The following is an 18,061-nucleotide window of genomic DNA, read 5'->3' as shown; positions in this document are numbered from 1 at the left end:
AGTGAGGTTGGCCCAGGATCAGACTTTGTTTCATTCTGCTGTTCATGGGGTCGTTATGAGTCAGTTCTGACTCGATGGCACCTGACAACAACAACAACAACAAACCATGTGGTTGTCAGATTCAAAATGGCCAATACCAGTCCATTTCAGCTCACTAATACCTAAGACATTGATATTAATGTGTTTCGTTTCATTTTTGACAACTTCCAATTTTCCCCGATTCATACTTCATATATTCCATATTCTGATTTTCAGTGGATGTTTACAGCTGTTTCTCTTCAATTTGAGTTGCGTCCCATCAGCAAATGAAGGTCCCATGGACTTTTCTCCACGGGCTTTACTTCATTTGCATCATCACGGTCAACTCTACTTTGAGGAGGCAGCTCTTCCCCAGTCGCATTTTGAGTGCCTTCCAACCTGAGGGGCTCATTTTCCAGCACTATATCTTACAGTGTTTCTCTGCTATTCATAAGGTTTTCAGTGACTAAATATTCAGAAGTAGTTTGTCACTCTTTCTTCCTAGTCTGTCTTGGTCTGGAAGCTTATCTGAAACCTGTCCACCATGGGTGACCCTACTGATATTTGAAATACCAGTGGCATAGCTTTCAGAATCACAGCAACTCACAAGCCACCAAAATACGACAAACTGACAGATGAGTGGTGAGCGTTTGGTTTTAAGTGGAAACTGTCGCTTTAAGTTTCAAGGAGATTTGTATGCATGCATAGTAGATATTTTGGTTTAGGTCTATGAAAATATTTGTGTGGATCCATTTGTGTTTATGTGTGTATGTATCTTAGAGAGAGATTAATGAGGAGCAGGGAGGAGAAGAAAGGAAGAGAAGAGGAGAAGTGGAGTGGGGAGAGATTAAAAATGCATGGTTTTATTTCTTTCTAAATCTGATTCAGTCACTATGCTTAAGTAGCCTTTCAATACTGTTGAGCAGCTTGGTCGAAAACAAAGAAAATTAGACTTGAATTCAGGAGACATGAGTTGTAGTAATGCTAACACATTCTAGTTACATGATTTGAAACAATACTTTAAACCTATGAATGCTTCATCATCCTCAGCTATAAAACCGGGGAACCCCTGGCACTATCCACCTGACAAAGCAGTTTTAAGGGAAGAAATCTGAGTACCCCATGTGAATGGTTTTCATAAATTGTAAACAAAACAAAAGTACATTATAAATAAAGAAAAGAAAATTATAGATATCTAATGTCATCTTTCTATGTATAAAGTCATCATAACTTGAAGTTAACTTGATGGGAATTAAAAAGAACAGATTTCCAATCTTTATTTTAAGGAAACAATCTCCTTAGTAGGGTACATAGGGATTTCTGGGTGGTATAAACTGCTAAGCATTCAACTACTTGCCACAAAGTTGGGGTTCGAACCCACACAGAGATGTGTGGGAAAACAGACCTGACAATCTGTTTCCAAAAGGTGCCCTGAGCATCTTAGGAAGTGATTCTACTCTGCACACATGGGATTGTCATGAAACAGAATCGACATGACAGCAACTAACAACAACACAGTTATACAGCGCATAGCTGGGGCTACTACTACTCTACCTTCAGAGTCTGTGGATGTGTGTTTCTGTGGAGGGGTTATAGAGTCTCTCACACACACACAAAAATCTTATTTAAAGACAAAGAATTAGAAGCACAGAGTCAAAAGGTTCTTGGGGTTCAACTCTTTAGATGTTGGACTGGCTTGAAATATCCTTGCCAGCAGGTGTTCTCATTTCTCTTTTTAACTTTAAATGATGGAAGTAGACTGCCTTATGAGTTAACATTTCCCTATTTAGACAGAACTAAGGATTTAGCATAGTGGTTACAAGTTAGGCTGCTAACCTCAAAGTCAGCAGTTTGAAACTACTAGCTGTTCTGTTGGAGAAAGATGAGGTTTTCAACTCCCGTAAAGATTTTGCCTTGGAACCCCTAAGCAGGGTCACTATGTGTCAGAGCCGACTCAACAGCACACCACCTCCACCACCAAGGGTTTATACAGAGTCCTGGTGCATTGTGGGATCAGCACTGGGCTGCTAAATGAAAGGTCAGCAGTTAAAACCCACCAGTCACTCTTCAGGAGAATGATGAGCCATATCAGAACTTCAGATACGTTAGATGAGCCTTACAAGAATTTCAGATATGTTAATACTGGGTTGTTAATATGGAATATTAGGCAATAAAGTGAGATAAGAAGGGGTAAAATCAATAAAGAAGAAAAACGAAAAGCAAGTAGCATAAACACTGGACTACTAACCTCAAGGAAAGCGGTTCAAACCCACTAGCCACTAGGAAACCCTATACAGGGTCGCTATGAGTTGGAACTGACTTGATGGAACTTAAAAACATTAACATGTTTAATCTTACAAAACATCATGATACACCATTTCTAGAAATCAGCAGGGTTTATAAAAGAAAACAAAAACCCTAATTAAGACATCATTTCAGATACTTGAAGTTCCCTGGAATAATATTTTTACTGTTTAACTCTAGTTGGAAATTTTTCACAGAGTACTTCTACTGATACAATTAATATTTACCTCAGTCCTCTAAATCACTTCCTTCCAAAATTTATTTTCAGTTTATAATAGTTCTGAAAACCGTCCATATTAATTTCACTTAATGGTACTTTATTTCAAAATAGTAATCACTTGATAATTTGCTAACTTATTTTCATCCTCCCATTATGGAGTTATTATTATCTTCATTAAATATTGCCACCTGTCTGGAATTATTGATAATGGAAAAAAACTCTGGACGTGATGTTACAAAGCCAAGGTTGTATGTAGCCTTGGATTAACTATTCTGTGGGTTAACTATTATGAAGTACCCCCCACTTGCTGAAGGAAATTACCTTTTGATAGATACCTGACAAATATTAGACATTGTTACAATGACTATTGTTGTTGTTCTTAAGTGACATAGAGTCGGTTCTGACCCATAGCAACCCTGTATAGGGTTTCTGAGGCGCAGACAAAGACTATAATGTATTTAAAAATACTGAAATACATATATAGACAATGTATGTATATATAAAGAGAGAGAAAGAGATACTTTATATATATACTAACAGACTATATATATAGACAACATCTTTAACATCCCATGTGAGTACAGTTTTACTAAAGGTAATACAGAAATGGCTGCAACCATACATTGACAGAAAACTTCCAGACGTTTAAGCCAGAAGAGGACATGGAATCAGAGATATCATTGATGACATCAGGTGAATCTTGGCTGAAAACAGAGAATACCAGAACGATGTTTACCTGTGCTTTATTGACAAAACAAAGGCTTTGGACTGTGTGGATCATGACAAGCTATGAACAACATTGTGAAGTATGAGTATTCCAGAATACTTAATTGTGCTCATGAAGAACCTGTACATAGACCAAGAGGGAATTGTTCGAACAGAACACGTGAGCACTGAATGGTTTAAAATTAAGAGAGGTGTGCAACAGGGTTGTATTCTTTCACCATACCTATTCAACCTGTATGCTGAGCAAATAATCTGAGAAGCTGGGTTATATGAAGAAAACTGTGGCATCAGGATTGGAGGAAGACTCATAAACAATCTGTGATACACAGATGATACAACTTTGCTTGCTGAAAGTGAAGAGGACTTATGATTTTTATTGATAAAGATCAAAAGATCATAGCCTTTGGAATGGATTGCATCTCAATGTAAAGAAAACAAAAATCTTCACCATTCTAAACAATATTCTTATCAATGGAGAAAAGGTTGAAGTTGTCATTCATTCTTCTTGTATTAACTATCAACACTCATGGAAGCAGCAGTCAAGAAATCAAAGGACATATTGTATTAGGCAAATCTGCTGCACAAGACCTTTTTAAAGTGTTGAAGAGCAAAGATGTCAGCTTGAGGATTAAGGTGTGCCTGACCCAAGCCATGGTATTTTCAATAACCTCACATGCATGCAAAAGCTAGACAGTGAATAAGGAAGACTGTAAAAGAATTGATGCTTTTGTTTTGGTGTTGGAGGAGAATGTTGAAAGTGCCATGGGCTGCCAAAAGAACCAACAGCCAGAGTGTTCCTTGGAGGCCAGGATGACCAAACTTCATCTCTCATACTTGGGACATATTGTCAGGAGGGACCAGTTGCTGGAGAGGGATATCTTGTTTGGTAGGGTCAGAGAAAAAGAGGAAGACCCCCAGTGAGATGCATTGGCAAAGTGGCAGCATCAATGGTTTCAAGCATGGCAATGATAGTGAGGTTGGCCCAGGATCAGGCAGTGTTTCGTTCTGTTGTGCATAAGGCTGCTATGAGTTGGTACCAACTCGATAGCACCCAACAACAACAACAACAACACTCTAGATGAGGCTTCTATAAAGGCATTTATTGTACTTATTTCAATCAACAAATGATGCTTTTAATTAGTAAAAATATGTCAGAAATGTACTGTCATTGGGAAGATTAATGAGCCATTAAATAGCATAATAAATATTGTAATTAAATTTAAGTAGTAAATTTAAAGATGTAAAATATATGTGGAATATTATTTTTTGGAGAAATTCCCACTTTTCCTTGAACAGAGTAGAAAAACCTTAGGTTCATAACTTGTTCCTTAGAATTGGTTTCAAAACTTAATCAATAAATGGACCTATTTCTGTCTGGTAGTTTAAGAGTATTTCTGTTTGCCTGATACAATAAAAGCCTGATTCTGTGATGTTGTCCCATCTGCCTCAAGAGGACTTTCACATGAGTTAGTATTTCCCTTTTACAGATAAGAATACTGATGTTTAAAGGACTCTGACCTGTAATAATATGGGTATTGAATGGTAGAACTTGTCTGACTCCAAAGCTCCTAAATCCCATGTGTTTACTAGTTACCTCTCCATATAATTGCAAGGAACGAATAATTGTGAAATGTGTACAGCAGTGAATACTGCATATATGTTACATAGGTTAAGCAATGGTTTTGAACTCCTTTTGTATCCTTTGCAGATAGTTTAAAATCAATCACCCATGAAATTCAATTCAGATATACTTATTTTGATTTTGTAAAATTACTATATTCTGTTTTTTAAGTTTTCCTTTTTAGTGCATTTTATACTAATTCTAAATCCATACTTTCTCTGTATGTATACATACATTCAGAGGAAATATAAATTCATACACAGACGCACAGATTACTGTCTGACATAATTACATGACCTAGCTCTAGAGCCCTCTACAATGCAATTAGACTTTAATGATCAGTTGAAACAGTTGGTCATAACTATATAAAGCTCAGAAAAAGCACATCTTAAAGCATTGTTATATAAAAATGGAAATGAAGCAAGCAATTCTGGAATTGGAATGCTGAACAAAATGAGATAGTCACAGATTGCTGGTTTTGATATACATCAGAGAACCTGGCAAAGTTGAAAGACTAGTTATAGCGGCTATCAAACCACGCCTGTTAGCTCTGTGGAGTTGGCCCCTGACTCACTGCAACACCACACACTAAAGGCTGTCCAGTCTTGTGACATCCCCCATGAATCCCTGTTGTGATTCACAGGGTTTTCAATAGTTGATTTTTTGGTTTTTTTTTGGATGATTTTTTTGGATGTAAATCAGATCTTTCTTTCTGTCTTTTCTTTTTTTAACTATTTTGTGTGAATTGCGTGATAGTTTACATGGGAGAACATCGGTCTTACACAATCTCCTCCATGCATCATCATTCAACAGTATTTGCTTCTATTCCTCTGTTGTTGTTTTTTGGTGGGGGGTGGGTGTACACAGAAACACTCAGGAATATATAATCATTTAAACAACCAAAGAGCACATTCTGCAAACCTGCCTCCTGGCCACCAGCACACAACCTTTCTCTTTCCATGAATCTAGAGTCCTCAGCTGCTTTATCTGTCCATGTCTTCATTTCTGCCTCCATCTCTGGTATTGCTGCTTCTCTGGATAGGGTCCCACATTCCCTCTTGTGCCCTTCTTTCTTCATGGTCCTAGAGTCCTCTGTTCCTGAACTGTTAGATTAAGTACTCCTCCTCCTTTTTCCTTTTACAAAACTTTTATCTTTATAGTTGTGACAGTCTCAATTAGTCATGATAACGATTACTCACAATTGAAATATAAAACTCTAATCCCTATCTCCTTTCACCAGACCTGTCTGGACAATATGAAACTATTCAGTGGGGATTTTATCTTCCCCTTCACACTCTGAAACTAAACTCCCTCTTGAAAACTTGTAAGGAAGTCACTTCATGCCTTTATAACCCTCCCCATTTTCAGTAGCCAATGTTTAAGCTATCAGTTCCTAAGAGGGGATAGGATTGATACTTGATGTGAAGACTCCTTCCCTCTCAATTGTTATTTTGAGCTACTACATCCATAAGTACAGGTCAAGTTCATCAAATTGTAGCAATTTACACTTGTTTCCTTTATCATTTTTTTTTAAATCTTCCTCTAGTTGAGTTCTGATCATCAAGTCATCTAAGCTAGGTCGAATGGGTACTATATACAAGTTTGGACATTCTTGTGTGTCTCCCCTCAGCTGGACATTTCATTCTCAGCTCTAGTCCTCCATGGCTATGTCCTTATCCATGGATTCAGGAGTCTCCAGGTCTTACCACCCTTCAGACCAACCAGCCCTTTCTGTTCTTTCTCTCTTCTCCAAATAGACAGGAGTCTATAAAACATGGTCAAACTCAGCCCCTATCTTCATTGCTGCCTTTCCCCCTCTTCCACTCACCAGGAGACCAATGTGGTCTCCAGTATGCTTACATGCCTGCTCATGTATTCCCTTTGAGTTTCAGTATTGAAGGGAGTTTTGTCCTGAAGGGTCTTGATTGCTTTCCTTGATGGCTCCACGGAGAACAACTTGCTTGTTCTTGTAGTAGCCAATCAGACTTCCATTTTTGTTTTGGATTTTTTCCTGCTGGTCTTTCTTTCAAGAAGTATATTCTGTTCCTCTAGCTGCTCCAGGCTGGTCTGCTTATTCTTTCAAGTGGGAATGTCCCACCTCAGCAGTTTCTGGATGGGGTTCAGGTTTCCACCTAAGATCCTATACACTCCAAAGGCTCCGCAAGAAGCCTATTTAACTGGGCAAGTTCTAGAACCCCTTTTAGGTATTCCAATCAGTTACAGGCTGTAAACTGGCTTACAAACTTTCTATAATCATGTTTCCTGACATTCCTTTCTATCCCACTCAAGTGTCTATTTTATAATAGTAGGCAAGGGAATTCAATAGTTGATTTTTGGAAGTAGATTGCCAAGTCTTAGTCTAGATGCTCCAAAGAAATCTGGTCAGGATCAAATCAAAATGCAAGCCCCCACTGACAGGTGGCTGATATGCATGAGCAGCATTGGCTGAGAATCTCTCACATGGAAGGGGAGGATTCTACCACTGAAACCATCACTATTCCCTCATAAAACCACTATTGTTGTTGTTGTTAAGTGCTGTCCAGTTGGTTCTGACTCACAGTAGTCCTGTATAGGGCTTTTAAAAAAAAATGTTTTATTGTGATTTATGTGCTAGTTTACATGGAAGAACATTACTTTTACACTCATCCTATCGTATATCATTTCACTGCCACAGTTACAATTCCCTCCATGCATCACGAACCAACCAAAGGGTATATATACCCTGCAAGCCTGCCCCCTCTCTGGGTCTAAAGTCTCCAGCCACTCCATCTTTCCATGTCATCATCTCTGTCTCCATCTCTGGCATCACTGCTTCTCTGGGTAGGGTCCCGCTCTCTGCTCTTCTCCCTTGATGGTCCTAGGGACCTCCACTCCTAGACTGCAAAGTTAATCACTCCCCTCCTTACTACAAAACATCTACCTTTACATTTCCATTCATCACAATCAGTCCTGATAACAATTACTCACTACTGTGTCACAAGAGACCTATCCACATTTCCTTTCATCAGCCCCACCTAGACAGATTGGATACTACTCAGTGGAGATTCTATCTTCCTCCACGCCCTCTAGATCTAGGTTCCCCTTGAAAGCTTGTAAGTCAGTCACTTCTTGCCTTTGTAGTCCCCCTTCCCCCAACTTTGGATAGCCAATGTCCAAGTTGCTCATCCCTGTCTACTCTGTATATGGAGTGGGTAGGAATGATCCTTGCTGTAAAGATTTACATCCATAGGTTCAGGTCAAGTTCATCAAATTGTATCAGATTATTCTTTTTTAACTCTTCTTTCTTCTTCTAGTTAAGCTCTGATCATCCAGTCATTGAAGCCAGGTCAAGTGGGTATTATCTGCAAGTGTGGGTGTCTTGTGCATATTCCCTCTCTTCTTAACAGCTGGACACTTCACCTTCCACTCTAGTCCTCTGTGGCTATGTCAGTGACTCTGGGCTGAAGAGTCCCCAGGTCTTGTCACACTGCTGGCCAACTAGGTCTCCACCCAGGTTCACAGGAGTCTATTGAACATTGTAGGGCTTAGCTCGCAGATTCATTGCTGTTTTTTCCCTCACTTCCCCTTATTGGCTACGAACATGGTCACCAATCAGAGCGTGTATTCCCATTAGTCTTAGTCTTGGAAGGGGCTTTGCTCTGAAGGTACCCGACCACTTGCCTTAATATCTCCTGGGCGAGCTACTTGCTTGTTCTTGTAGCAATCAGTCGGTCTGCTTATATTGTTTTGTATTTTTCCTGTCAATCTTTCTTTCAAGAAGTATCTTCTGTTCTTCTAGCCGCTCTAGGCTTGTCTGCCCATCCTTCAAGTGGAAATTTCCCACCTTTGAAGATCCTGGATGCTGAGCATCCTGGATGTTCAGTATTCCACGTATAGTCTTATGTAATGCAGAGGCTCCACAGGAAGCCTACCAGAGATCACTAGCAGGCTAAAACTCTTCCCTGGGCATGTTGTAGTGCCATTTTAAGTATTCCAATCAGTTATAGGCAGAAGATGGACTTACAAGTTTTCTAAGGTGATATTTCTGGCTATTTCTTTCTCTCCACCTCCAGTGTCTATTTTATAATGGTATGCAAGGGAAGCCAAGATTCAAAAGACAACCGAGCATCTTAACATTATCTCCCCCCTTTTCCCCATTCCAACCATGTCTCAATCCCTGTATCCCAGAGCCCTGTTGTTCCAAGGTTGTGCATACATCACTATTTACCTCTGTCCCACTTAGCCCATGCAAACCTGCCTAATTTTTCTCCCATCCACTTTGTTCTTCCATTCCCCTCCCCCTTCTTGTATATTGCCCCCTGTATAGGGCTTTTGAGGAACAGCTGGTGAGTTTGAACCTCCAAGCATGCGCTTCAAACAGATCTTGCGGTACAGTACTTATCCTACAGTGCCACACCAGGACTCCTATCAAACCACTTTGTTGTTAAATGCCATGGAATCATTTCTGACTCACAGAGACCCTGTACAAGGTTTCTGAGGCTGTAAATCTTTATGGGAGCAGAAAGCCTCATCTTTCACCCATGCAACAGATGGTAGTTTCAAACTGCTGACCTTGAGGCTTGCAGCCCAATTCATAACCACTATGTTACCAGAGATCACTAGCAGGCTAAAACTTCAACAAAATGCAAGATATAAAGTAAAAATTTAATCCATTGCTACCAATAAAGTATCATGTTAATTGTGTTTTCCAGGAGCATTGTGACTCTGTAAGATAAATACTGCATTCCTAACTACAAGGTCTGTGGATCGAACCCACTAGCTTCACTAGTGGGAGAAAGATGAGGCTTTCTGCTCCATCAAAATATTTACAGCCTTGGAAACCCTATATATAGAAGGCTTACATAATTACCTGTACATCAATTAGTCTTTTCATGTATGATATTAGATACATATTAAAATTACTCTCATTCTTAAAAATAAAATTTAAGATAAACATTATAGGATGAGCAGTTTATTCTCATTTTTTTAAATATTGTATTTGCTTATAATAACTTTACATAAAAATGCTTTAAAATTAGTGTGTTGTTAAAAGCATTAATTCATTTAAAGTCTCATATGGGAGAGATTCTACAGGTTGGGGTAATTTATTGAGAAGATGTTTTAATCTATACTTATCATACCTGGAAGCAAGAAGAAATGAGACATGCCAACTATACAATTACTCCTTTTGCAGGTTTTATGCTGATTAATGACTAGGAAGCTGAACACAAAATTATGATTTGCTACAAGTTTCAATATTGACTACAGTATCATCAGGAAAAGAAAATCTTAGACAAAATCTCTGATTATTTTATAAACATACCACTCCATTTACTGAGAGTAGCTGGTCTCCTCTTTTGAGGCCTCCGTGTCTTTCGGCCACCCCTCCAGGGATGATGCGAGAGATGTAAATGGGGGAATTTTGCTCCTTTCCTCCCATCACATTAAAACCAAGGCCTTCATCAGTCTTTGGCAGTTCAACTACCCGAGGATGAGAGTGGCCTTCGCTAGCTGCAAAAGCCGCAACTGTTGCCTGAAAGAAAAGATGGTCATTTGGTAACAGAATGAGGGAAATAAGGTTAATCATACAATTTGCTGCAGTCGATCAGACAATTCCTTGTATCATCAATGCCTCCTTCTGTGAAAGAAAGAACACAAGAAGGGTGTTCTATCTTCATTTAGACACCATGGATGAGTCCTTTGTTTTGTAAGGCCTCACCCAGTTATTTCCAACTTAGAGAGCTTATCCATTATGATGGAGTCCTAGTGTGGTGCTGTAGGATAAGTACTGAACTGCTAACCACAAGGTCAGCAGTTCAAACCCACCAGCTGCTCCCTGAGAATCCTATACTGGGTTGCTGTGCGTTGGAATGGACTCAATGGCACTTAACAACAGCAACAATCCATAATGATACAATTTTATCTTCTTAAGAGTTTGCCCCAAAGACCTTTGTAGACTTTGGTACAATTCTATCTGTTATTGTTGCTATCATTAACTACTGTTGAATCAGTTCCAACTCATAACCACTTTATTTAAGGTTTCCAAGTAGTGACTGCTGGGTTTGAACTGCTGACCTTGCGGTTAGCAATCCAGTCTTATCCCACAGTACTACACCAGGAATCCCTAGATAATACCTAGCACTGTAATGATTTATGCATGACTTACCTATGAGCGAACTCCTAGTGTTATAGGATAAGCCATGGACTGCTAACCATAAGGTCAGTGGTTCAAACCCACCAGTTGTTCCTCAGAAACCCTACATAGGGTTGCTATGAGTCAGAACTGACTCAATGGCACTCGACACAACAACAAATCTGTGAGAATCTTAAGTGCTTATGAGATCGAATTTTATCCTTTGTATGACACACTGTCTATCTAACTCAGTGCTTAACCATAAATAAATATCTACTGCAGAAACAGGGGAAGATTTCTATGTACATACTCATATACTTGTGAATACATATCTTACTAACGCCAGAACACCAGCTTAGCATATTTGTTGTTGTTGTTGTTAAGTGCCTTTGAGTCAGTTCTGACTCATAGCAACCCTGTATAGGGTTTCCGAGGAGTGGCTGGTGAGTTTAAATCACAGACCTTGAGATTCAAAACGTCCTTGCTTATCATACAGCACTACACTTAACACATTTATGATTTTATTTTTCCACAATGAGGCTACCTAAAAGGGAAAACCTAAACTAAACTAACCTACTAGATCCAAAGAGGTCATTACGAATTGAGTCAATCCATAGTATTAATCCCATAGTATTATTTATTGTGAGGGGTCCTCTTATCTGGCACAAGTATTTTTCTATATTTTAATGTCTCAACTCACTACAGTGGTTTATCAAAATGAAGAATGTTTCATATCAAATAATTTAAAAGTTTAGAGAGTCTGTGCTTTTATAACTTGGTATGCAAAACATCATTGAACAGACTTTTAACTTTATTTTTAATACATAAATTTCTTTAAATGACTTCGAGAAAATAACTTACCATTAGTTCTTGCTCTGCACCCCGTGCCTCAATGAAACAAAATAACAGCACTGAAGCTGTTTCTATCAAGTCAAGATTCTGTGCCTATTTCTTATTTTCCACCTCCATTCACCTTCCTTAACCACAGTTGATTAGATGTCTACTATAAAGTGATTTACTCAACACTGTGAAAATATTGATTCCCAGCTACTGTAGAGTCTTTACTGCACACAGCATTATCACATCAGTTTAGCATTATGCTACAGTCTGCATTTAGTGAATGGTTATGAAGGGCATGGAAACAATGACTCCTTTTAGCTACATGCATTTGCTCATGCAAACCTTGTCATGCATCGGTTTTAATGGCTGACATGGATGCAATGCAGACAGCCCAGAAACAACCAGAAAATATTGTGCTATTGCAACATTATGCTGCTATCCTGCTGTTCTACATGAATAAGAAATGAGAATGGTAAAATACTACATAATTCACTTCCCCCTTAATTAAACCATGTAGGGATCACTTTTCCGTGTGTGTTCCACTTCAGTACAAGCAAAGCATGATGTAATGGTAATAATATGCCCCCATTTGTTTTTGCCTGGGTTGAAAACAAAACAAAACAAAAAACTTACAAATCTACAGTGTTCGGTTATTGTTTGAATACAGAATAAAAATTAAAAATCAGGAGAAAAACCAAATAAGAGGTGATACAACACATAAAAGAACTAAAAGAAATTGGTGATTATTTTCACTACCTCTTACTCCTCATAGTTGATTATAAAGATAAAAGCTTTTAAGAAGCAAATGTATATCTATGATAGCATTTCCTTATTTGTAAAATGAGAACTGGATTAATAATTTTAGTTTAAAAATTATTATTTTCTAATGGTGTATTTCCCAGATAATTTCACAATCCTATTGCTTTAATATTTTAGTGGGTAGCAACTCAGCGATCTCTGGATTTGAGTTTTAAAGTGAACATGTGGTCACTACCACAAAAGGCTTTCCTTTTAGGTTAATACCACATTCTTTCAATAAGCTGCCCACTGCTCAACTGAATGCATAGAAAAATCCTAAAAGAGTTGGGTGTCAGGTGAATTATTTTCATGTCTAATGTAAATCAAACCTTTAGACCTCTGCAAAGAAATCTTCATGCATTGAGTAGGCAACAGATTCTTTTGTATTCAGCAATGTGTCAGACAACCATGTAGTATTTCATACAGTGAACCAGTAGATTTGCTTGTGCCAAATGGACATTTAGTGAGCTTAATGAAATCATTCTCCTTTCTTAAGCTACAGAAGCAGCAGAAACGTTCAATTTTCCATTAGAATTTTTACCTGCGAAGTAGCACTGGTCTAGACTCTGGGCTGCCACTGATGTCTAAATTCTCTTACAGTGTACACACGAGAATACCTGAAACACACACGCGCACAGTCAATTACTAGGTCACTGGGGTCAAGTATATTTTTAAAGTTACTTAAGTCTTACCTTTGCTGTGGCCCTGGCACGGAATTCCGGACAGCCATTAACAGTTATTGTTTCATGCATATACTGATAGACCTAAAATGTTCACATAAAACAAAAAGAATAAAAATACTGTAAGGACATTAAGAATCGGATTTCTTTTGTTGTAATAAATCTTTATTTTAAGAAATTCACTATCAAAAAGTAAAATATGTTCTAATCAATTATTCTGAAGTTTTAAACCCCAAATCCTCCTACAATGGAGGGGGAGATGGGGATAGAATGGCATATGTTTTTAGAAGTTTTTCAGTTTGTCATCTATGTTTATGTAATATAAAAACTCTGTTTCTATGGTGATCCAAAATTAAAAGCAATTTTTAACCTATCTTGCTCTTTCAAGAATGAAAATTTCACAAAAATTACAAATATACTTAATTCTTGCATTTTGACAACACTTTAAGAAATGGTTTCCTAAGTTCCCTGGGTGGCACAAACAGTTAAACGCCAGACTGTTAACTGAAATGTTGGTGATTCAAACCCAGCCAGAGGTGACTCAGAAGACAGGACTAAGTGATCTGCTTTGAAAAGGTCACAGTCTTGAAAACTCTATGGAGTCCTTTCTATTCTGCTCACCTTATTCACTATGAGTTAGAACTCACTTGATGGCAACTAACAACAAGGCTAGGATAACAATATCTTTTCCTTGATCCAACTTCAGCAGGTTAATGATACACATACATTATTTGGAACATTTACAATATTTATTTTGTGAATCTATTTTACTTTGAGTTGAGTAGAATTATCAATGCAAGCATAAGATAGAATTCTATCCAGAAGCAAGAGACTCTTAGAACTAGTAGCACAGAATACAACATCAGCTGTGGGTTCACGTTAGATAACCTGGTAGGCTCCTAACCACAAGGTCAGCAATTCAAATCCACCAGCCGCTCTGAGGGAGAAAGATGAGACTTTCTCTCCTGCAAAGAATTACAGCCTTGGAATCCCTGTGTTACTCTGTGCCATTGAGTTGCTTGGACTTGAAGCAACTCGATGCCACGTAGTAGCAATAATAGTAGTAGTAGTAGGGTTTATGTTAACATTTAAATGAAGTAGAAAGGATGGAGATTAAAAACGACTGAGAATGATGTAGCTAGTATATAGGTTTTGTTAACTAATGGAAATTTAAACTTTAGTATGTAACATAGAAATTACGAAGCTTTGGTTAAACCATTTCAATACTCTGACCCTGTTGTTGCCCATATGAAAACTGAGTAAAAAATAATTATGGCACAAAAATAATCATAAGGTTGTTGTCTTTATAGAAATTATATTTGCAAAGCACCTGACACTTAATAGGCATTCTTTAAACAACTAATTATATTACTAATTAATTTTTAGACACAGCTGTAGAAATTGCTAACGTTGCTAACCACTAAGGCAGCAGTTTAAACCCACCAGCCACTCCTCTGAAACCCTATGAAAGGTGATTATGAGTTGAACCTTGCTCCATGACACTTAGTAACAACAGCATTGACAAAGCTGAAATATAATAGAAAAAAAATGTTTTTTTCATCTAAACTTCTGGGGGTGGGATTATAGGTAATAAATCTTCATATCAATGGTGAAATAAATCACTTCATTTTAAAATTAACTGAAGTATGGAGAAAGACTCTTGAAGGACGATTTGAAGATGATATTTAGGGACAAATAATGAAATTAAATATGTTGAAGTGCATGCTCATTTTGATAATTTAAACAATAAAGATGCAAAAATAATCTATTGTATAATGGTTAGAGATAAATGCACATTTTATATTAGGCTAGAGTATTTGTCTCGAGTGATCCATTAATTATTTCAGTAGAAAGATGAAATGAGAAAACTGGAAATGAAGGTTTTTCTCTTTTCAATTAATCTTTTGTTTTTACATGCTTAAGTCAAAAGTTATTAGAGTGGATTCAAAATTTGTTCAATTCAGCTATTCTGCAACTATTCGTTGACTGCCTAGAACTAATCTTCTCCCAACATTTATTAGCTGGCTCATAATATCTCAGATATATTTGATTGAATCTCCATTAATGCTGATTATCTTTTCCATGAAGCATGGTTAGAAGAAAACAGACAGTGTGGTCTGGACAGGAAAGGTAGGGACACTTTTGAATCTACTGTTGAACTTTGATCCTCCATTAAACAATTGGGGTATTCAATTGCTCTAGGAAACTTGCACAGTGAAGAGAAGTTTCTAGAACTCTGGGATCTGTTGCTGAACATTCTCCAGGAAATTAGAATAGTTGCTAAACATGTCTTCATACCATTCCCTTGAAATTACATCATTTTGTTATATAGAGATAGTATCTGCACAGTTGCATTCTTTTATCTGTTCTAACAGTCCATTTAAGAAGAGGCTTTTCCCTGTCCTGTTTCTCTTGTTAATAGTCCCTCTCAAACATGAGCTGGTATGGCGCTGTGGGTTAATGCGCCAGACTGCAAAGCCATTTCAACTGCAAGGTTAGTGGCTCAAGCTCACCAGCTGCTTCTTGGAAACCCTATACAGGGTTGCTATGGGTCACAATCAACTTAACCGGCACTTAACAACAACAACAATCCATCCTAACTCATTATCTCTTACTGAAGTATTGTATTAGTGTCTTCTACTCAAGTCTGCCCACATACCAAACACTATCTACATCAGGTATTATCACTGATGTGCTCTTGGCTGTCTGCAGCCCTTACAGTAAGGATGGCAAAGTTAAATGCCTACAGAAGTCAAGCCTGCAACCACGAAAAACCCAGCCTCTGCTTTGGTCGCATTTTCTGACATCGTTTTCTTCTCCCTCCACATTCCCCAAATACACCATATCTTCCCAGCTGTCCAGACTTTTACACATATTCACTCTGCTTGCAATGCCTTTCCACTTGACAGACTCCTATTTATCCAAGTTTATCATGATCATTTAAAGCGCAATTCAAGTGTCATCCTCTCTGTACAACATCCAAGCAGAAAACATCTTTCCTTTCTTAATTTCTTAGCCATTTAACTTTGTCTTGGGTGATTTGGTTTATCATTTCCAGGAAAAGTAGCTTCTTTGCATGCACTCAAAAATATTTATGAGGACAATCACTTAAATAATTAGGAGGCTGTCATCCAGTGATAAAAGCAACAGGTAAATGTGTACATGCCTGGGATAAAGTGGACACCTAATAAATATCACAAATTAAGAATAAATACCACACATTAAGAGGTTAGCACATTCCAACTTGAACTAGAAATTTAAAACGTAGGATATTCAAGATACAACAGTCTGTAGGTGTAATTTTACAGGCTCTGAAGGCAGCCTAGAAAAACACCCTGGCCGTGCCTCTTATTAATCCTATGATCTTGGCCAGTTATGTGATTTCCCTGGGGTTTTTCATTAGATAACTGTACCTTAAAAGGAATAATTGCCTTCTAGGTCTGTTATGAGGAGTCCTGGTGTTGTGCTGTGGGTTAATGCATCAGATTGCAAAGCTGTTTGAACTGCAAGGTTGGCAGTTCAAGCTCACCAGCATCTCCTTGGAAACCCTACACAGGTTCGCTATGGGTTGGAACTGACTCGACAGCACTTAACAACAACAACAAAGTTCTGTTATGAGTACTAAATAAGAAATGTTTGCGGCATTTAAAAAATGCACATAAATTAGCTATTGCTATTAGCAAGATGCCAATTTGAGGACTTAGGCGAATCTAATTTTCAATAGTTTCATGTGCATGTCAAGTTGGACAATGAATAAAGAAGATCAAAGAAGAATCAATGCATATAACTTATGGTGTTAAAGAGTATTAAAAGTATCCCAAAGGACAAGCAAGAATGCTCCTTAGAAGCCAGGATGACAAGACTTCATCTCTCATACGTTGGACGTATTATCAGGAGGGACCAGTACTTGTAGAAGGATATCATGGTTGCTAAGGTGGAGGGTGATGAATAAGAGGAAGACCCCCAATAAGATGGATAGGTGATTGGCACAGTGACAGCAACAAAAAGGGATCTAGGTTTTATACGGTTATGTGCTGTCCAGTCAGTTCTGACCCACAGCAAGTTCAAATTGGTGAATTTGAACCAACTCCAGCCACTCTTCAGAAACCCTAGACAGGGTCACTGTAAATTGAAACTGACTTGATGGAATTTAACAACAACAACACCAACAGCAACCTAAATAAGTGGTGGTTGTAGGTAGAGTCGCTATGAGTCAGAACTGACTCGCTAGCAGTGGGTTTGGTTTGTTTTTTGGTTAAATGTACAATGCTGCATTTCTGAAACCAACAAATGCATCACTTTAAATAAAAAAGAAATTGCATTTTAAGCCCCCTGGATGATGCAATCAGTTGCTAACCTAAAGGCTTGTGGTCTGAACTCACTCATTGGCTCAAAAGAATAAACATCTGGCAAGCTGCTTTTGTAAAGTTTTCAGTTAAGAAAATTTTATGGAGCCCTATGTGAGCTCTGGTAGTGAGTGTAGTGGTTACAAATTGGGCTGCGAACCTTAAGGTCAGCAGTTCAAAACTACCAGCTGCTCTGCCCTAAAGTTTTACAGCTTTGGAAACCCTGTGCAGGGTCACTATGAGTGGGAACCGACTCCACAGTACTTTACAACAACAATAACAATGGAGCAATTCTATTCTGTTACACCTGGGGTCACCCTAAGTTGGAATTACCCCCATGGCAGTCATGCTTGAATGACTGAGACAATATACTGAAAGTAAGTGAAATGAATCTAA

General features: G+C 38.1%; 1 protein-coding gene across 1 annotated transcript in view; it reads right to left on the bottom strand.

Annotated features, from left to right (window-relative positions):
• Positions 1-18,061, bottom strand: part of LOC102823020 (protein lin-7 homolog A-like) — a 249,488-nt gene that overhangs the window by 78,892 nt on the left and 152,535 nt on the right. Inside the window, exons 3-4 of the mRNA XM_006871833.1 lie at positions 13,332-13,403; positions 10,192-10,401 (exon numbers count right to left, since the gene is read on the bottom strand). Of these exons, the coding sequence (XP_006871895.1) occupies positions 10,192-10,401; positions 13,332-13,403 (282 nt within the window). The remainder of the gene's footprint in view (positions 1-10,191; positions 10,402-13,331; positions 13,404-18,061) is intronic.

The sequence above is a fragment of the Chrysochloris asiatica genome, unplaced genomic scaffold (genome assembly GCF_000296735.1).
Source record: "Chrysochloris asiatica unplaced genomic scaffold, ChrAsi1.0 scaffold00175, whole genome shotgun sequence".
Lineage (NCBI taxonomy): Eukaryota > Metazoa > Chordata > Mammalia > Afrosoricida > Chrysochloridae > Chrysochloris > Chrysochloris asiatica.
This window is presented reverse-complemented; position numbering and strand designations above follow the sequence as displayed.